At 42.0% G+C, this 17,960-nt stretch overlaps 1 protein-coding gene across 1 annotated transcript in view; it reads left to right on the forward strand.

The window, feature by feature from the left end:
- Positions 1-4,636: 4,636 nt before the first annotated feature.
- The window catches only part of mrps5 (mitochondrial ribosomal protein S5), a 29,063-nt gene continuing 15,739 nt past the window's right edge, over positions 4,637-17,960 (forward strand). The window contains exons 1-4 of the mRNA XM_024428763.1: positions 4,637-4,742; positions 8,183-8,320; positions 11,065-11,190; positions 11,908-12,141. Coding sequence (XP_024284531.1) covers positions 4,664-4,742; positions 8,183-8,320; positions 11,065-11,190; positions 11,908-12,141 — 577 coding nt within the window. The 5' untranslated portion in view covers positions 4,637-4,663. The remainder of the gene's footprint in view (positions 4,743-8,182; positions 8,321-11,064; positions 11,191-11,907; positions 12,142-17,960) is intronic.

The following is a 17,960-nucleotide window of genomic DNA, read 5'->3' on the forward strand; positions in this document are numbered from 1 at the left end:
AATTTGATAGATTATTAACGTTTACTAATACCTAAAGTTGGATTACAAAAGTATTTCGAAGTGTTTTGTGAAAGTTTATCGTCAACTTTTTTCATTTAAAAAAAAAAAAAAAAAAAAAATGACGTAGCGTTTTGAAACTGTGTTTTTTCTGAATCACACAGTTTCCATAGATGGATATTTTGGGTATATATGGACCGATTTAATCGAAAAAAAGACCCAATAGTGATGTTTATGGGACATATAGGAGTGCCAACAAAGAAGCTCGTCCAAGGTAATGAAAGTTTAATATTTTATTTCTGCTATTTGTGTAGCGCCGGCCACGCTAATTCTTTTGTTTACGTCGCCTTCAGGTATTTCGGGGAGTTGCATGCTATCAGATAATAGCTTCTCATGCTTCTCATGCTTTCGCCGAAAAGCATTTTAATAATCTGACTTGTTGGCTAGATTCACAACGAGTGTAGCTTTAATTCAGTGCCCTGCATGTGTGTTTTGATGAACGTTTGAGTTTTAACGAGTGCTATTAGCATTTGGCGTAGCGCATTTGCATTTCCAGATGCCTAGATGGGACGTCTGCGTCTCAGGTCGACGCAAGAAAACAAACATACAGTCAATAATTCAGTATAAACAAGTCTATATACGATGAGATGTAAAAGCTCTCAAAAACTATGTGGAGAACAGCAAATACAAGTAAAAGTTACTCCAGCCATTATCACCATAGCTGCTGTAGTGTCATTAATCTCAGTCGATAAGGAACATACATAACATTTTATAACAAATTTACAGAAATTAGCTATTAGCTAGCTCAGCACCGTGATTAAACCCGAATTTAGTTTCCTTTCAAGTCAAACAGCAGTTATCTAGCTATCTTCTTGTCTGCACTGCTTTCATCAACTCAAGTGTGAGAGAAGTTGCGCTGTTCGACAACTGCAGCTGTGCACTTCAAAGTCCTAAAGCCAGCCAGCCAGCCAATCAATCAGCCTTCCCACCGGCTCCGAGCCTTCCGCATGGTCCTAAAGTCAGCCACAATACTTCAGAACTGCCTTAACAAACGTACCCTTCTAAAACTGCCTCTGGCTACGGGTAGGGTAGGGTTACATACTGTGTAGCAGAGTTTCACTTTATTCTGCAAGTGCAGAATAAAATGTAGCCTATATATTCAACAAGTGGATTAATCCGACATGCAGGCCCCTACCACCAAGTGCAGACAGGGCGCTTCAGCTACTGCAGAAAAACATCCTATGAAGATGCAGTTTTACCTCAATTTGACGGAAGCACTGGATGAAATTGTAGCAGAAATGGCTGCGAGTGATGGGTTCCCCTACCATGCCATTGCAAACAGCATTGTGCTACACACAATATCTACCTTATCTGCCAGACAGTTCCACCGTGTGCTGCAGTCCAATTTCATCTTGAGCTCTGCAGTCCAATTTCATCTTGAGCTCATTCCTTAACTCTTCATATAACCTACCCCTGTAGCTTGTCATCACTGACCCCTGACTTGTGAAAGTGACACGCAATCTTCCTTACTTTCTTCACTGTGCTGTGCAGGTCTCCTCTTAGCTTGGGTGCAGTTTTATTTATGCTCCCCATCTTCTTCAGCATCAGAAGGCTCACATTTATTTTATTTTATATTGTGGTTATATTTGGATATGATGTAGGCTAGCCTATGTGTTTTGATGAACATTTGATTTGGTGAAACGCTTGATTTGTATTTATTTAATTATCATAACATTTCTATGAATAGCCTATGCCTATGTTAACAAAGAACGCCTTGATGTACCCTTAATTTGTTTTATAAAGTGTTTTGTTCATATGAACCTGTTATTTTTTTGCCTCTGTGATTCAGTCAGTTTAAAAAATACATAAATAAAACATTTAAAACAAGATCTTGAGAGATGACCAATAACTTGAATGATAACAAATGCAATAAGAAAATGTTAGATTTTATTCTCAGAATGGACCATTGGTAAAATAACAGGAAAATATGAAATCCTGACAGAGACGGGCAGAGAGGGGGAGAGAAAGAGGCCACAAACCAACAGGTAAGATAGTGTGAATCAACAGACTGTGACACAATCTTAATTATTGTATGACTTAACTTAATGCAGGTGAGAAGCAGTCATGAATATATTATATTACATTTTTTATAAGAATTTCAGTTTGCCTACTTTTAAAAAATTACAATTGTTTTTGACTGTGTATGTTGCTGGTTATTATTAAGGTATAATAACTAGATTTTAAGTTGAAAATATTATGCTAAATTTGAAGCCATACAGTATGTAGAGCAGCAGTAGTAACAACCTGACAGGGGAAGTGGGAAGAATCCTAGAACATTAATCAGTAGCAGGGAAAGAGTACAAAATGGTTGTTTAATATAATATATCAACATAAACAGTCACACTGGTATTGTGGGATTCTGTGTTTTACATTATAGCCAATACCATATATATGATTAAATATTATTTGATGTTGGCTGTGTGAAGTATCTGCATTTGTGCACTTGAGCATCATCATGAGATTAAACAACTGGTGCTACATCTACTTGTTGTTACGGGTTTCTTCCGCCGAAGGAGAGTCGGACCAAAATGCAGCGTGGTTATATCGATACATGTTTAATAGAAGAATAAACACGATAAATACAAAAAACAATAAACGTACGTGAAAACCGAATCAGCCTAAACTGGTGCAATAACACAGAGATAGGAACAATCACCCACAAACACACAGTGAAACCCGGGCTACCTAAATATGGTTCCCAATCAGAGACAACGAAAATCACCTGACTCTGATTGAGAACCGCCTCAGGCAGCCATAGACTTTCCTAGACAACCCTACTCAGCCACAATCCCAATACCTACTAAAACCCCAATACAAAAACACACCACAAAATGTGAAACCCCCCCCAGGTGCGGACTCCCGGCCGCACACCTAAACCCGTAGGGGAGGGTCCGGGTGGGCGTCTGTCCACAGTGGCGGCTCCGCACTGGGGGAAGCTCAGCATTGGGGGAAAGCTCAGCACTGAGGGGAAGCTCAGCACTGAGGGGAAGCCCAGCACTGAGGGGAAGCCCAGCACTGAGGGGAAGCCCAGCACTGAGAGGAAGCCCAGCACTGAGGGGAAGCCCAGTACTGAGAGGAAGCCCAGTACTGAGAGGAAGCCCAGTACTCAGAGGAAGCCCAGTACTCAGAGGAAGCCCAGTACTGAGAGGAAGCTCAGGCAGGTAGTAGGCTCTGACAGATCCTGGCTAGCTGGTGGTTCTGGCAGATCCTGGCTGACTGGCGAATCCTGGCTGACTGGCGGATCTGGAAGATCCTGGCTGACTGGTGATTGTCTATGTTGATGGCTTGTTTCAGCGCAGCTCGCATTAGCTTCACGGTTGTTATTTTGTTTACTGTTTTTGTATAGTGTTCAGTGTTTTCTTTATTAAAATTCATGATGAGCACATATCACGCCGCATTTTGGTCCTCCGATCCTTCTCGCCTCTCCTCTTCAGATGAAGAGGAGGACGACCGTGACAACTTGCCTGTTTGTGTGTGTGACAAGAACTGAGTAACATGGTGTGACCTGCATGTTGCAAAACTGTAGATAACAGCCCAGGAGATGCTTTGTCCTTGTGTTTGTATGTGACAATATTGAGTACATGGTGTGACTTGCTGTATCTTACAAAGTTGTGGTTAATCAGGTATAGGGAGGGGTGGTCATCACGAGGTTTAATTGAGATGGAAGAATACTGAACCATACAATAGCAGGAACTGAGCAACTGTTATAACTAGGGGGTGATACCAGAACAGTGAGAATCTATACATCGACAGAGGGTGGACTCCAAGAGGCGCCAAGAGGCGGGGACCAGCCTGAGCGCCTGCGATAGGCTGAGCAAGTCTAAACCACGCTCAGCCTCTACTGTGATAGGCCAACAGACGGGTTGGAACTATGTCTATCACAGTATAAGAACAGCTGTTTACGTGCATCCTGTCAGTTCCCTGTTCTGCCCTGCGTGGTATTACAGTGAGCCCGTATATACGAAAATTGCATTTGCCATTTATTGCTTAGCTAATAAAAGTACATAGAGTACAATCAGTGACTCAGTGTTATAACTTGTTCTGATACCAGATTCGAATTGACGCAACCCTAACAGTATTCAGTACAGTATTTCATGGCCATGGTACTAAGACTGATTAGACTGTACCAGATTTTAAGTTCCCCTCTGCAAGGCCCCCCTTAGCCTTGTAAATTTTCCCAATTGTAAATTAAGATTTGTCTGTATTCTTTCCCTTTAAAAAATAAAAATCTATAGAAATTAGCATTTAAAACCTGATAAAAATGTGCAAATGTGTCACAAATAGCCAGAAGAAATCGAGCTAATTTATTTGTACAGCTATTTCACACTGAATAATAGGGTTAGAGTATATGCCATCCCACCCAATAATTATTAACCAATCAGCCCTATACCAATATCAGATGTTGGACAGATGTAGCCTACACGCGTAAAATCAAAACACTGTACTTCATTAGCTATAACTTTCATTACATTTCATATAGCTTTCATCTAAATGCATTTTAAACATATTTACCTGTAGTTTATCAATAATGTAACGTTATCTCGTTTCCCAATTAAACAAACTCAATCATATTCATTCTTTACAGGCACATCTCAGCCTACCTGTTATGCTACTCAGGACCTTTCACAACATCAAGATGGCGGCGTCCATACGGGTGTGCTGTGCCCTCCGAATTACGCTGGGAGGTGAATATATTTCCTAAATTACAAATTTCTGTCACACAGATGTTTTACCCAAAAAGGGCCCTAGAATATGTAATCGGATTTTATACTGAACTGTGCAGTCTATTGGAATAATGTATATTTTCATAGACAAATTCTGCACACTATGCTATGGCTAATACTAGCTAGCTATAGCTTGTCATCCTCGGCTTGTCATTTAGCCAGACAGCCAGCTAGCTATGTAAACTAACCATTCCATCACAATGGGATTCTTATCCGTATTTCGTTTGGATCGCATTCTAATGAATGCCTGGTCCATCGCGTGACGACAATAACTAGTTGCCTAGGCCAGGGGTATTCAACCGGGGGTCGACGAAGGTACTGCACGGAGTCCGCAAAAATGTGAATAAATAAAAAAGTGGAAAAAGGTTAAATGTTTTTATGAATATTGCTAGAAACAACATAATAAACGAGTTTTGAATTACATACCTACACTAGAAAAAACTATATATTCTAATCACCTTTTATTTCTCAAATGATTTTGAGCAAATTAGAGTTGCTACTGTCTTTGGTATTACACTCACTGGAGTGTCTGACATAGGCTTTGAAAAAGCACCAGCGAATTGGCTACCAGTGTGGCAAGTCCTGCTGGCTACCAGTAAGCTTTCTTGACTTGGACATAAATGTTTGCCTACACATGGCTAACATTTGTTTAACCAGCTAAACAGCTGCTCTTGGCGAAAATGTGTTTTGAGTTACCTTTCTAGCTACTAGGTTATGTAAGAGTTTACAGTTCTTCTAATTTATAATGTGGGGAGGTCAAAATAATGAGAAACTTTTTACAAAATTAATTTTAAAATGTTGGTTGCTTCTCCTTGCTGTTATCATTCCACTGATAAGACAAGACTTTAATAGTTTTTTTTGCTAATGTATTATGGGGGTTGACGGTTTGCCTGGGAGGGGTGCTGAGGAATATTTCTGTCTGTAATAAAGTACTTTAGTAGGGAAAACTCATTTGGATTGGCTGATGGTTGGGCCTATGCCCACCCATTGCTGCACCCCTCCCCAGTCATATGAAATTCATAGGATAGTGGAAAATTTATTTATTTCAATTAACTGATTTCCTTCTATGAACTGTAACTCAGTAAAATCTTTGAAATTGTTGCATATTGCGTTTTGTATTTTTGTTCAGTATATATTCACGTCTATTTGTCCTAATCTTTAGCCTCACCCGGGATATACTCACCGGACAGTTTATTAGGTACACCCATCTATTACTAGGTCGTACCTCGCTTTGCCTCCAGAAAAGCATGAATTCTTCGGTGTATTCTACAATATGTCGGAAATATTCCACAGGGTTATTGGTCCATGCTGACGTGAACAGCCTGTTCCGTCTCATCCCAAAGATGCTGTATTGCTTGAGGTCTGAGGACTGTGCAGGCCACTCAAGTAAACTGAACTCGCTTATCATGTTCCAGGCAATGTTTTTCCGCTCCTCAATTGTCCATTGTTGGATATCGCGTACCCACTGGAGCCGCTTCTTCTTGTTTTTAGCTGATAGTAGTGGAACCCGGTCTGGTCATCTGCTGCAATAGCAGCAGGATCGATGAGTTGTGCGTTCTGAGATGCCGTTCTGCACACCACTGTTGTACTGTGCCATTATGTCTGTTTGTGGCCTGCCTGTTAGCTTGCACGATATTTCCCATTCTCTTTTTTGTGTGTATTTTGCATCATTCTCGGTAAACCCTACACAAGCCCAGGGAGGCGGATGTTTCTGAGACACTCGAACCTGGCACCGACGTTCATACCATGCTCAAAGTCACTTAAGTCCCATGTTTTGCCCATTCTAACGTTAAATTGAACAGTAACTGAATGCCTGTATGCCTGCTTTATATAGTAAGCCATGGCCACATGACTAATAAACTGTCTGGTGAGTGTATTTCATCACACAGACAAACAGCCATAGTGAAGGAAGTTTACATAGTGCATAAAACATTGCCACCAGAGGAGCTTACTTCTCTGCTCCGGAGAGATCGCAGGTAGTTGGTCAGAAGGCTCTGGAGGTCCATGGAATATTATCTCTGTAGCAAATGTAGCGAGATGGATAGAGATACTGAATACACTGGAACTAGAGCGAGCTATAAGGGTGCCTTCCAATCACACAAATGGATGCCAGTGTTTCCCTTATATGTACTTAGCAGCGGCGTACCGCCATTGGGGGGAGGAATCATTTTCAGGATGCTAAAAGTTTTCAGTGTATACTTACAGTTAGCAAGACATTTCTGGAGTGGTTGAAAAACAAGTTTTAATGACTCCAACCAAAGTCCGACTTCAACTGTAAATGGCTAAAACCACATAAATTGTCATAAATATAATGGAGCAATATATTTTTAAACAAGATCATCTTTGAGAACTATCACCAAAATAAAAAAAAATAGACAGGGAGAATAAAACATTCCAGAAATATCATGACATCGATGCGGTAAAAATAACTGCAGTTTTGAAGCAGTTTTGAACCACCACGACTCTTCCTAGAGCAGGACGCACGGCCAAACTGAGCAATTGGGGGAGGAAGGGCCTTGGTCAGGGAGGTGACCAAGAACCCGATGGTCACTCATCCTGTGGGGATGTTTTTCAGCAGCAGGGACAGGGACACTAGTCAGAATGGAAGTAAAGATGAACAGAGCAAAGTGATCCTTGATGAAAACCTGCTCCAGAGCGCTCTGGTCCTCAGACAGGGCAAAGGTTCACCTTCTAACAGGACAACGACCCTAAGCACACAGCCAAGACAATGCAGGAGTGGCATCGGAACTAGTCTGTATGTCCTTGAGTGGCCCAGCCAGAGCCCGGACTTGAACCTGAGAGAACATCTCTGGAGAGAACTGAAAATAGCTGTGCAGTGACACTCCCCATCCAGCCTGACAGAGCTTGAGAGGATCTGCAGAGAAGAATGGGAGAAACTCCCCAAATACAGTGTAGCGTTATACCCAAGAAGACTCGAGGCTGTAATCACTGCCAATAAAATAAACGGTTTTTGCTTTGTCATTATGGGGTATTGTGTGTAGATTGATGAGGGGGGAAAGGATTTAATCCATTCTAGAATAATGTAACAAAATGTGGAAAAAGTAAAGAGTTCTGAATACTTTCCAGAGGGACTGTATATGTGATTCTGGATGACAACATAAAGATGTTTGTTTTCAACATTAGGGATCTTTTCCTAAACAAGTTAAATCCGCTTCGTGTTTTGTTTCCTTGCCACGATACTAACGAGTATCACGATACTAACGAGTATCACGATACTAACGAGTATCACGATACTAACGAGTATCGTGATACTGATATCGTTCCGGACCTGTCATTAACACCCAGAATAAACAAGACAGGATCATTTGCATTAGCTGATTTATAACTGTTCTAGGTAATTTTACACTAGTAAATGGCATTACCTCTATGCTGTGTTTCAGGGGTAGCACCACTTCGGACAGCAGGGGGCGCCCTGCCTCTCTCTCACCTAGCCAGACCCACTGCCTCTCTATGTACTGCTACTCCACCAGCCCCTGCTACCTGGATACAGACCAGACATAGCAGTTTCTTCAACAAACGTAAGTGCTGATGTTCCCTAACTCTCAAGTGTCGATAGAACACCTATATTGAAGCTTTCCAATCAATAAAATCATTGTCATTATCAGCTAAGCTCTTCAAGTGAACAAATCAAGTCATTATTTGCTGACATCAGCTCTGACTGTGTTGCTGATATTCACAATGCTAATCATCTCTGACTCGGATCTGGTCTACGAATGTAATATCTTGATACTGCCCCAGTATTACCAGAGGCAGCACTAATATAGGCTTAACTACTTGAGCGTTTTAATAGGACTCACATAAAATGGCCTGAGCTCACTAAGTGATACCTATTCACAGTGGTTGAACCTGTCAAATGCAGAGCTTCCACAGGAAGGTGTGTGTCTATCAGCGCAACACAGCAGTGGCAGGCAGCCACGCTATTTCCTGCAGCATCTCACTGAGATAATTACTCATGCTACATCTGTCACCACCAGCTCCGTCTCAGCCAATGCATGGAAACCCCAAAACACCCACCATTCCTCCCACTTTATTAACCTGCCACCTTCAGTTGACACTCATATTTCTATTTGCAGTGTACGTACTCAAGAGAAATTGTTACTTTGATTGCTTTGTATCATCATACTTTGCTTTGGTGTATACTGATGTTTCGGAACACTTTTTTAAAGATTTTGTTGACAAATGATTTTTTAGCAATGGGTTTTCACAATTGACTGACATCCATTTGAACTTCTTTGGGAAGACTGCTTTGGTTCTTTTTTTGATAGGAAAAGGTCCACTTTTCCACAAAATGTGGAATTGCAGAATTATCACTAGATTCTATGTTACCTTTAGTTAGTTACCTTTATCACATAAGTTGAGCTAAAAACCTAGGCTGATGTGATGCTGGGTTTAGTAATGTAAAAGATGAGGGAAATGAATTGTCCCAGTGGGACTCAAATGATTGTTTCTCTGCCTGACGCCAGGCGCTCTAATAGCTGGTCGTGGCAGCCTAACACGGGATCATTACTACTGCGAATGAAAGATGCTGACTGACGGACTGGTGGCAGAGCAGATGCTGCTGATGCATATATATAGATTTTAAATTGTAGAATCACATAATGGTGTCACATCTGAGTGGCCAGCTTTACTGACTGGCCACAGAGAAGGAATCAAGGGAGAAGGGAAAACAGGGTCCCTCTGCTTGTACATGGTGTCAATGTAAGAACTGTTGTGAAAAGGTATCACTGAGTGATGAACTTTTCAACAGACCTCTGCTAGAGGGCTTGGTGCTTTGAAGATAATATTTTCATTAGTTCATGACATTGTTGGAGATGAGCTGGAATCTTTTTGTTGAATACTCATAACTCTGTTCAGAACTGTTCAGAGTTCATGTTTGATTATATTTAGTCTCTGAACAAACGTTACTGGATTAGAAATGCAGTATGCCTGTTAGCTGCTTTAGTTTGCGTCCTATTTTAAGTTTTGTAGCAAATAAGTCTCCTTGCCATGGGCAAAGTGAGGGAAAACAAACTTGCATACTGAGAGGGAAGCCTGGCCTGTTCTTGTGCCTTTCAACTTGTTTGTATACCTCATCCCTTTAGTGGCATGACTGGCATCTGTTGTAGCATGGTTGTGCCATCCAAAAGGAGAGATGGAGGAAAATCATCAAAGTTGGTGTGCATTGGCACCCCAGGAGTGAGACTATTGAAGCGCTCCAAGCTGCCAGCATAGGTTCGTTTTTTTTGATTGACCGGTAGTATTGTTAAGTGCATTGATCTAGAATGGATTAATTTCCACACTATCTATCTAGGTCTAGGACTCCCTTTTCAGACTTTCCTCACAGCGAGGACACGAGATTTAGCTTCAAGCAAGGTTTGGCTCTTTGACAATCATAGCTTTTATTGGCCTAGTGCCTTGTTGCTTTGCTGTAGTACAAAGCTCCATTAAATTCTCAAACACACTGGTTACATCTCCCTTCACATGCTTTAATTAACTCCTAATCGATTCTCTGTGCGGCACCGAGCATCTCCTTCTAAATCCTTGAGAAGCGAGCAGCCCGGCTGAAAATAGATTTTATTTGGGAAAAACAAACTAGCATTCTCGCTCTCTGAGTAATAGCAGGTGTTTGTTTTGCTGGAATGCATAGTGCGCTCTATCTAGCAGGTTTGATTAGTGTATGACTGTAGATGCAGATTGGAATTATTTCTTCTTTTGTTGGAGGTCGATCCCAGTCTTGTTGCAGAGAGATTGTGCTGCTTCTGTAAACTAAAGTCGAAAAACATTTTTTGTACTTGCAAATAGTAATATTATGCCGACTGTGTTTAGACACTCAGGTCCGTGAGGACAAGGGCGGCCTGTTGCGACGTTAACTAGTTTCCTTGTTTACTTTCTTGGTCTGGACAAGTAAAGCTACATCAAAGAGAAGGTTCAATATATTTCAAACTCTTTAGTGTTCTAATTTTCTATTCCTAGAGTTTTGTAGGTAGGTAAAACATATATATAGGCTAAGATGATCCCTGGTCGTGACCCCACTCTCTGACTGTGTCTCATGGGGAGTGAGATATGCAAAAAACACATTTCCATTTCACACCACGCACGTGTACAGGTGTGTGAAACAGGACAAATATAAGCACCCCCTTTTTAAATATCTTTAAAAAAAATCTGTATCCTACAGGCAACCAGACGATAGTTTTCAATATTCTGGACAAAGATGCTGCATTGAGGTTGCCAGAATAGTTTGATTTGGCAATTAAATTCCCCTTTCTGTGTGTTATCATTGCAGTGACAGCAGAGGAGCTTTGGAGGGGAGTCCTGGCAGAGACTGGTGCCGGTGCTCGAAAGGGCCGAGGGAAGAGGACCAAGAGGAAGATGAAGAAGGATCTGAACCGAGGCCAGAATATCGGAGAGGGTAAGATGGATATATTGTTTTAGATCTATTTCATTCATAGTTAGTTCTATATCCCTGTAACCCAAACATTTGACTTTGTTGGGGAAAGAGTAAACCCACTACGATTGGTTGGTATCATGTATATTTCTGTCTCTAAGGCCAAACCTGAATTCGAGTTTGAATATTGGTGGCTAAAGTTTGATCTGAATTTCCTTATGCTAATGGACAGTAGACTATTCATCTGTTACCAGTAGTATTTTAATTAATTACATTAATTTATAATGAACAGATTAGTCCTCTCTCTTTTCATCTATCTCAGTGCAGTTTAAAAAGTGGAAATTCATTGAGAGTGTTTTATTGCTGAGCTGTCTACGGCCCAGTCAGTCTCCCTCTTTCTTTTCTGGCCCTGTTCAAATCCATCAAACCCTACAGATGTGACAAGATTGTGTAATCAGTACCGCATTGGAAGAGAATAGGCGTGACTTCTCTTCCAATGTTCTTGTGATTTTTGTCTGCACCTCGTCACACTGGTTGAAGTGCTGTCTACTCCCTGTAATCATTGCCCCATTTCTCCCGTCTGTGTCTGTCTCTGAAGACTATTCTTTATACAGTCTGTAACGTATAATAAAGTTGAAGTTAGTGCTCCGTTTGAGTTGAGTTAGTGCAGTGGAGCGTTTAGGACAAATTAATGCTCCTTCCCATAACAAACCCCCTACCCTCTCTCTGTCTCTCTCTCAGGGCGCGGGGGGTTCCTGTGGCCGGGGTTGAACTCTCCCATCCTGAAGAGCGGGACCATACAGATCATGTCTCGCCGCGGGGAGTCAGAGCAACAGGAACTGCAGGCAGAGCTTCTGCGACAGCGTGACGAATGGGATCGCAGGAGGAAGATGAGGGTGAAGAGGGAGCGAGGCTGGACCGGCAACTCCTGGGGCGGCATCAGTCTGGGGCCCCCTGACCCTGGACCCAACGGAGGTACTGCGCGTGTAAAGCATGCACATTAGGGATGTAACGATTTCCCCAATACACATTGGTCCCCGGTTCAAATGTTTAAAATATGAGCGATCCAAATGTAGCATGCATCGGTATGAAAATAGATGAAATGTTATGAATTGGCTGTTTTTAGCTCAAATTACTTTTTTTCTACCTTCCGAAAATACCTCATCTTCTGTGACGACTGCGTCCTCTCCTTCAGTGTCAAACTAAGCATGTCATTATGTTGACAGTTATTGATCTAGAAGTCATTATGCATGCTGAACAACCCAGGCAATACAAATAGCCTAGTCAAACTGCACGCTGAGCAACGAGAGGTAGGCCTATTCCTGATCTGGCACATACAGTGCCTTCAGAAAGTATTCAGACCCTTTGACTTTTACCACATTTTGTTACGGTACAGCCTTATTCTAAAATGGATTAAATACAAAAGAATTATGTGCAATCTACACACAATACCCAATAATTACAAAGCGAAAACAGGTTTTTTGAATTTTTTGTTCATGTATTATTAGATTTTTTTTTTTAAATACTGAAATACTTTTATATAACATTTCAGACACTTTTTTATTATGAGACTCAATTTCAAATTGAGCTCATCTGCATCCTGTTTCCATTGGTCATCCTTGAGATGTTTCTATGACTTGATTGGAGTCCACCTGTGGTAAACTCAATTGATTGGACATGATTTGGAAAGGCACACACCTGTCTATCAATGTCCCACAGTAGACAGTTCATGTCAGATCAAAAATCAAGCCATGAGGTTGAAGGAATTGTCCGTAGAGCTCCGAGACAGGATTGTGTTGAGGCACATATCTTTGGAAGGGTACCAAAAAATGTCTGCGCCATCGAAGGTCCCAGAGAACACAGTGGCCTCCATCATTCTTAAATGGAAGCAGTTTGGAACCACAAAGACACTTCCTAGAGCTGGCTGCCTGCCCAAACTGTGCAATCGGGGGAGAAGGGCCTTGGTCCAGAAGGTGACCAAGAACCCGATGGTCACTTTGACAGAGCTCTGAAGTTCCTCTGTGGAGATGGGAGAACCTACCAGAACGACAACCATCTCTGCAGCACTCCACCAATCAGGCCATTAAGGTAGAGTGGCCAGACGAATGCCACTCAGTAAAAGCACATGACAGCCCATTTGGAGTTTTGCCAAAAGGTACCTAAAGACTCTGACCATGAGAAACAAGATTCTCTGGTCTGATGAATCCAAGATTGAACTCTTTGGCCTGAATTCCAGGCGTCACATCTGGAGAAAACCTGGCACCATCCCTACGGTGAAGCATGGTGGGAGCATCATGCTGTGGGGATGTCTTTTCTGTTCCAGGGACTGGGAGACTAGTCAGGATCGAGGCAAAGATGAACTGAGCACAGAGAGATCCTTGATGAAAACCTGCTCCAGAGAGCTCAGGACTGTTCACCTTCCAACATGACAATGACCTTAAGCACACGGCCAAGACAACGCATGAGTGGCTTTGGGACAAGTCTCTGAATGTCCTTGAGTGGCACCACCAGACAAAGGGTGGCTACTCTGAAGAATCTCAAATATATTTTAATTTGTTTAACCCTTTTTTTGTTACTACATCATTCCATATGTGCTATTTCATAGTTTTGATATCTTCACTATTATTCTACAATGTAGAAAATAGTCCAAATAAAGAATAACCCTGGAATGAGTAGGTGTCCAAACTTTGACTGGTACTGTATATGAAAGTGATGTCTGGGTTTTACATTTTCTATACATTTTCAATCAAAAAAATATTGAAAAAACTATTTTTGCTTTGTCATTGTGGGGTATTGTGTAACGAAAACGATTGAATCCATTGTAGAACAAGGCTGTAACATAAATTGTGTAAAAAGTCAAGGGGTGAGGCCTCTCCCGGGTGTCGCAGTGGTCTAAGGCATTGCAGTGCTAGCTGTGGCACCAGAGACTCTGGGTTTGAGCCAGGCTCTATCGCAGCCAGCCGCGACCGGGAGGTCCATGGGGCGATGCACAATTGGCCTAGCGTCGTCCGGGTTAGGGAGGGTTTGGCCGGTAGGGATATCCTTGTCTCATCGCGCACTAGTGAATCCTGTGGCGGGCTGGGCGCAGTGCACGCTAACCAGGTCGCCAGCTGCACGGTGTTTCCTCTGACACATTGGTGAGACTGGCTTCCGGGTTGGATGTGCGCTGTGTTAAGAAGCAGTGCGGCTTGGTTGGGTTGTGTATCGGAGGACGCATGGCTTTCGACCTTCGTCTCTCCCAAGCCCGTATGGGAGTTGTAGCGATGAGACAAAATAGTAGCTACTAACAATTGGATACCACGAAATTGGGGAGAAAAGGGGGTAAAATTCAACAACAACAAAAAAGTCAAGGGGTCTGAATACTTTCTGAACGCAAAATTAAGCTCTGGAACAGGTTTTCATCAAGGATCTCTCCATTCATCTTTGCCTCGATCCTGACTAGTCTCCCAGTCCCTGTCACTGAAAAGACACCCCCACAGTTGAGTGACAACCATGTATTATTTTTTATTTTTTTAAATGCGCCAATTAAAAATTTGTGATTTACCTGAATAAAAGTAACCTAAGCTACTGCTGGAGACACAACTCATCTGGCTATAGGTAGACTACATGCTGATCGGGCCTTACATTAGATTTTATTTAGATTGTTCAGGTTCACCATTGTTCAAGCAAAACTACCCAAACTGTCAGTGTGTATATATGGTTATTTTTAGATATACAGGGTAAAGTTGATAATTTGGTAACGAGGTCCGATCACTTTTGTTACCCGCACTGCATGGTCGAAGTGGAAGAAGAGACTCACTCCGAGTCTGTCAACTTCCAAACGGTCTTAACCATTCGATCATGAGACGGGGGTGAAATCCAAAGTTGTGCTATGTATTCATTGACTATGGCATAGCAAAAAAAATTAAGATGAATATTATACATTACTAGCTCAAACTTTTAATCTGCAAAAATGTTAAATTAATTAATGGGTGATGGTGATTTCAGATCAAAAGTGTATGTGCGGGGGGCAAAAGGCAAACATTGCCCCCTAACTGACAGTGTGGTGGTAGATGCTCAGTGCCACGCCACGCTCCCCCCACACACACACACACGTCAGCTCAGGAAGATCCAGCTTAAAGGCCCAGCTCATGAGCTCCAACAGCAGATTTACATTTCGAATGGAGAATGAATGCGTTTATGCAGCAAATGTTGAATCGTTTCCCTAATCAAATCAACTTACACCAAATCGTTTCAAACTAAAACATATCGTTCCTGTATTGTATGGAAGCCCATGTTTCTAGATACGTATCAAATCGTTTTAAAAGGGAAAGATGCACATTCCTAGTGCACATACTTTGAAGGTCTGTTTTTACATCAAACATCAATCACTATTATTGTGTAGTAGCATTGCTTTGGATCAGATTGAATATTGTTGCTACGTTATTGAAGCAAAGAGCTCTGCATTCATCATACACACTGATTTGCTTCCATACGTCACCTTTGCCCTAGCTGTACTATAGTAATGACCGAACGTATTCCTCCAGTCAGACATATTCACAACACTGGGCCATTTCTCCCAGCATTCTATCGGCTCTGGTAATCAATACCCCTGGTGGTAGTGAAATGGCAGGTTGGGTCACTCTTTTCCTTCTGAAAGCTCCAAATGCCAACAGCCTCCACAACTCGGCGCCTTTCAAACGCTGCACCACACGGTAAAGGCTCAATCCACTGGGGAGAGCACAGCCCGTACCTCTGTCTGGAAAGGGCAAATGTCACCTGGAGCTAGCAGTTTCCTGCTTGACGTCCTGAGAGCCAAGCGAAACACAATGAAAGGCCAGACAGACTGACAGGTCTCTTTCCCACTAGAGACCCTTCCCCTCCCACCAACCCTCTCCAACACTAAGGCTAACCAAAACATGATGATTTAAATTCATTATATATAAACAATATTTCTATGAAATTATCAAAAAACGTTGAGATTATTTTGATCAAGTCTTTGTCGTTTAAAATTATGTTTGAGATCAAGGCCTGTTGATAGATTCTAGATAAAGTGTAAGTCATTTTAAAGGAGGAAGGATGAGCGGGGTCGTCTGTAGGTCTGAGGGATAGCCCTGCATGCAGGCCCATTAGCACCTCATGACTGATGGAGAGCAAGATTTAACAGGAGGGACAGTGCGGCTTTGTCCACATTTAGAAAGTAATCCCTCTACCACCCACTCACCCCCTCCCTTCCTTCCTCTCTCGTTTTTCAGCTCTGTCCATCTGGCTCTTCACCCCTCCGAGGGACATCTTATTTAGGGCTTGGAATACTAAAGTAGTCAATAAGCTTAAACATTCAGAACTGCAGAACTTGAGAATATAAGTAAGTTGCCTGAGTAACATATTGATGGTGTTCCTCTGTCATAGAGTTCTCTTTCAGTTGTGTCTTCACACTATGTCTCTGCATCCCCTCATATCCCTGTGAGATGAACACTGGTATCAAATGGGTATTGTTCACCTGCCTCTCCAACCTTTCCTCATCCCCCTCCTCCCTCCACCCCTACCACTGTTACTACGGTAACACACCACAGACAGAACAATCTCTGTTGAATTGAAGTCGTCCTCACACCGCACGGCCAGGATTGATTTGTTATACATACACTACCGTTCAAAAGTTTGGGGTCACTTAGAAATGTCCTTGTTTTTGAAAGAAAAACACTTTTTTTGTCCATTAAAATAACATTAAATTGATCAGAAATACAGTGTAGACATTGATAATGTTGTAAATGACTATTGTAGCTGGAAACGGCTGATTTTGGAATATCTACATAGGCGTATAGAGGCCCATTGTTCCAATGGCACGTTGTGTTAGCTAATCCAAGTTTTTCATTTTAAATGATCATTTAGAAAACCCTTTTACAATTATGTTAGCACAGCTGAAAACTGTTGTCCTGATTAAAGAAGCAATAAAACTGGCCTTTAGACTAGTTGAGTATCTGGAGCATGAGCATTTGTGGGTTCAATTACAGGTTCAAAATGGCCAGAAACAAAGAACTTTCTTCTGAAACTCGTCAGTCTATTCTTGTTCTAAGAAATGAAGGCTATTCCATGAGAAATAGCCAAGAAACTGAAGATCTTGTATAACGCTGTGTACTTCTCCATTCACAGAACAGCGTAAACTGTCTCTAACCAGAATAGAAAGAGGAGTGGAAGACCCTGGTGCACAACTGAGCAAGAGGACAAGTACATTAGAGTGTCTAGTTTGAGAAACAGACGCCTCACAGGTCCTCAACTGGCAGCTTCATTAAATAGTAACACCAGTCTAAACGTTAACAGTGAAGACGTGACTCCGGGATGCTGAACTTCTAACTTCTAAGCAGAGTTACAAAGAAAAAGCCATATCTCAGACTGGCCAATAAAAAAAGAAAAGATTAAGATGGGCAAAAGAACACCGACACTGGACAGAGAAACTCTGCCTAGAAGTCCAGCATCCCAGAGTCGCCTCTTCACTGTTGACGTTTAGACTGGTGTTTTGCGGGTACTATTTAATGAAGCTGCCAGTTGAGGACCAATGAAGTGTCTGTTTCTCAAACCAGACACTCTAATGTACTTGTCCTCTTGCTCAGTTGTGACCGGGGCCTCGCACTCTTTCTATTCTGGTTAGAGCCCGTTTGCGCTCTTCTGTGTAGGGAGTAGTACACAGCGTTGTATGAGATCTTCAGTTTCTTGGCTATTTCTCACATGGAATAGCCATCATTTCTCAGAACGAGAAAAGACTGACAAGTTTCAGAAGAAAGTTATTTGTTTCTGGACATTTTGAGCCTGTAATCAAA

The sequence above is a fragment of the Oncorhynchus tshawytscha genome, linkage group LG01, assembly GCF_018296145.1.
Source record: "Oncorhynchus tshawytscha isolate Ot180627B linkage group LG01, Otsh_v2.0, whole genome shotgun sequence".
In the NCBI taxonomy this organism is placed as follows: Eukaryota; Metazoa; Chordata; class Actinopteri; order Salmoniformes; family Salmonidae; genus Oncorhynchus; species Oncorhynchus tshawytscha.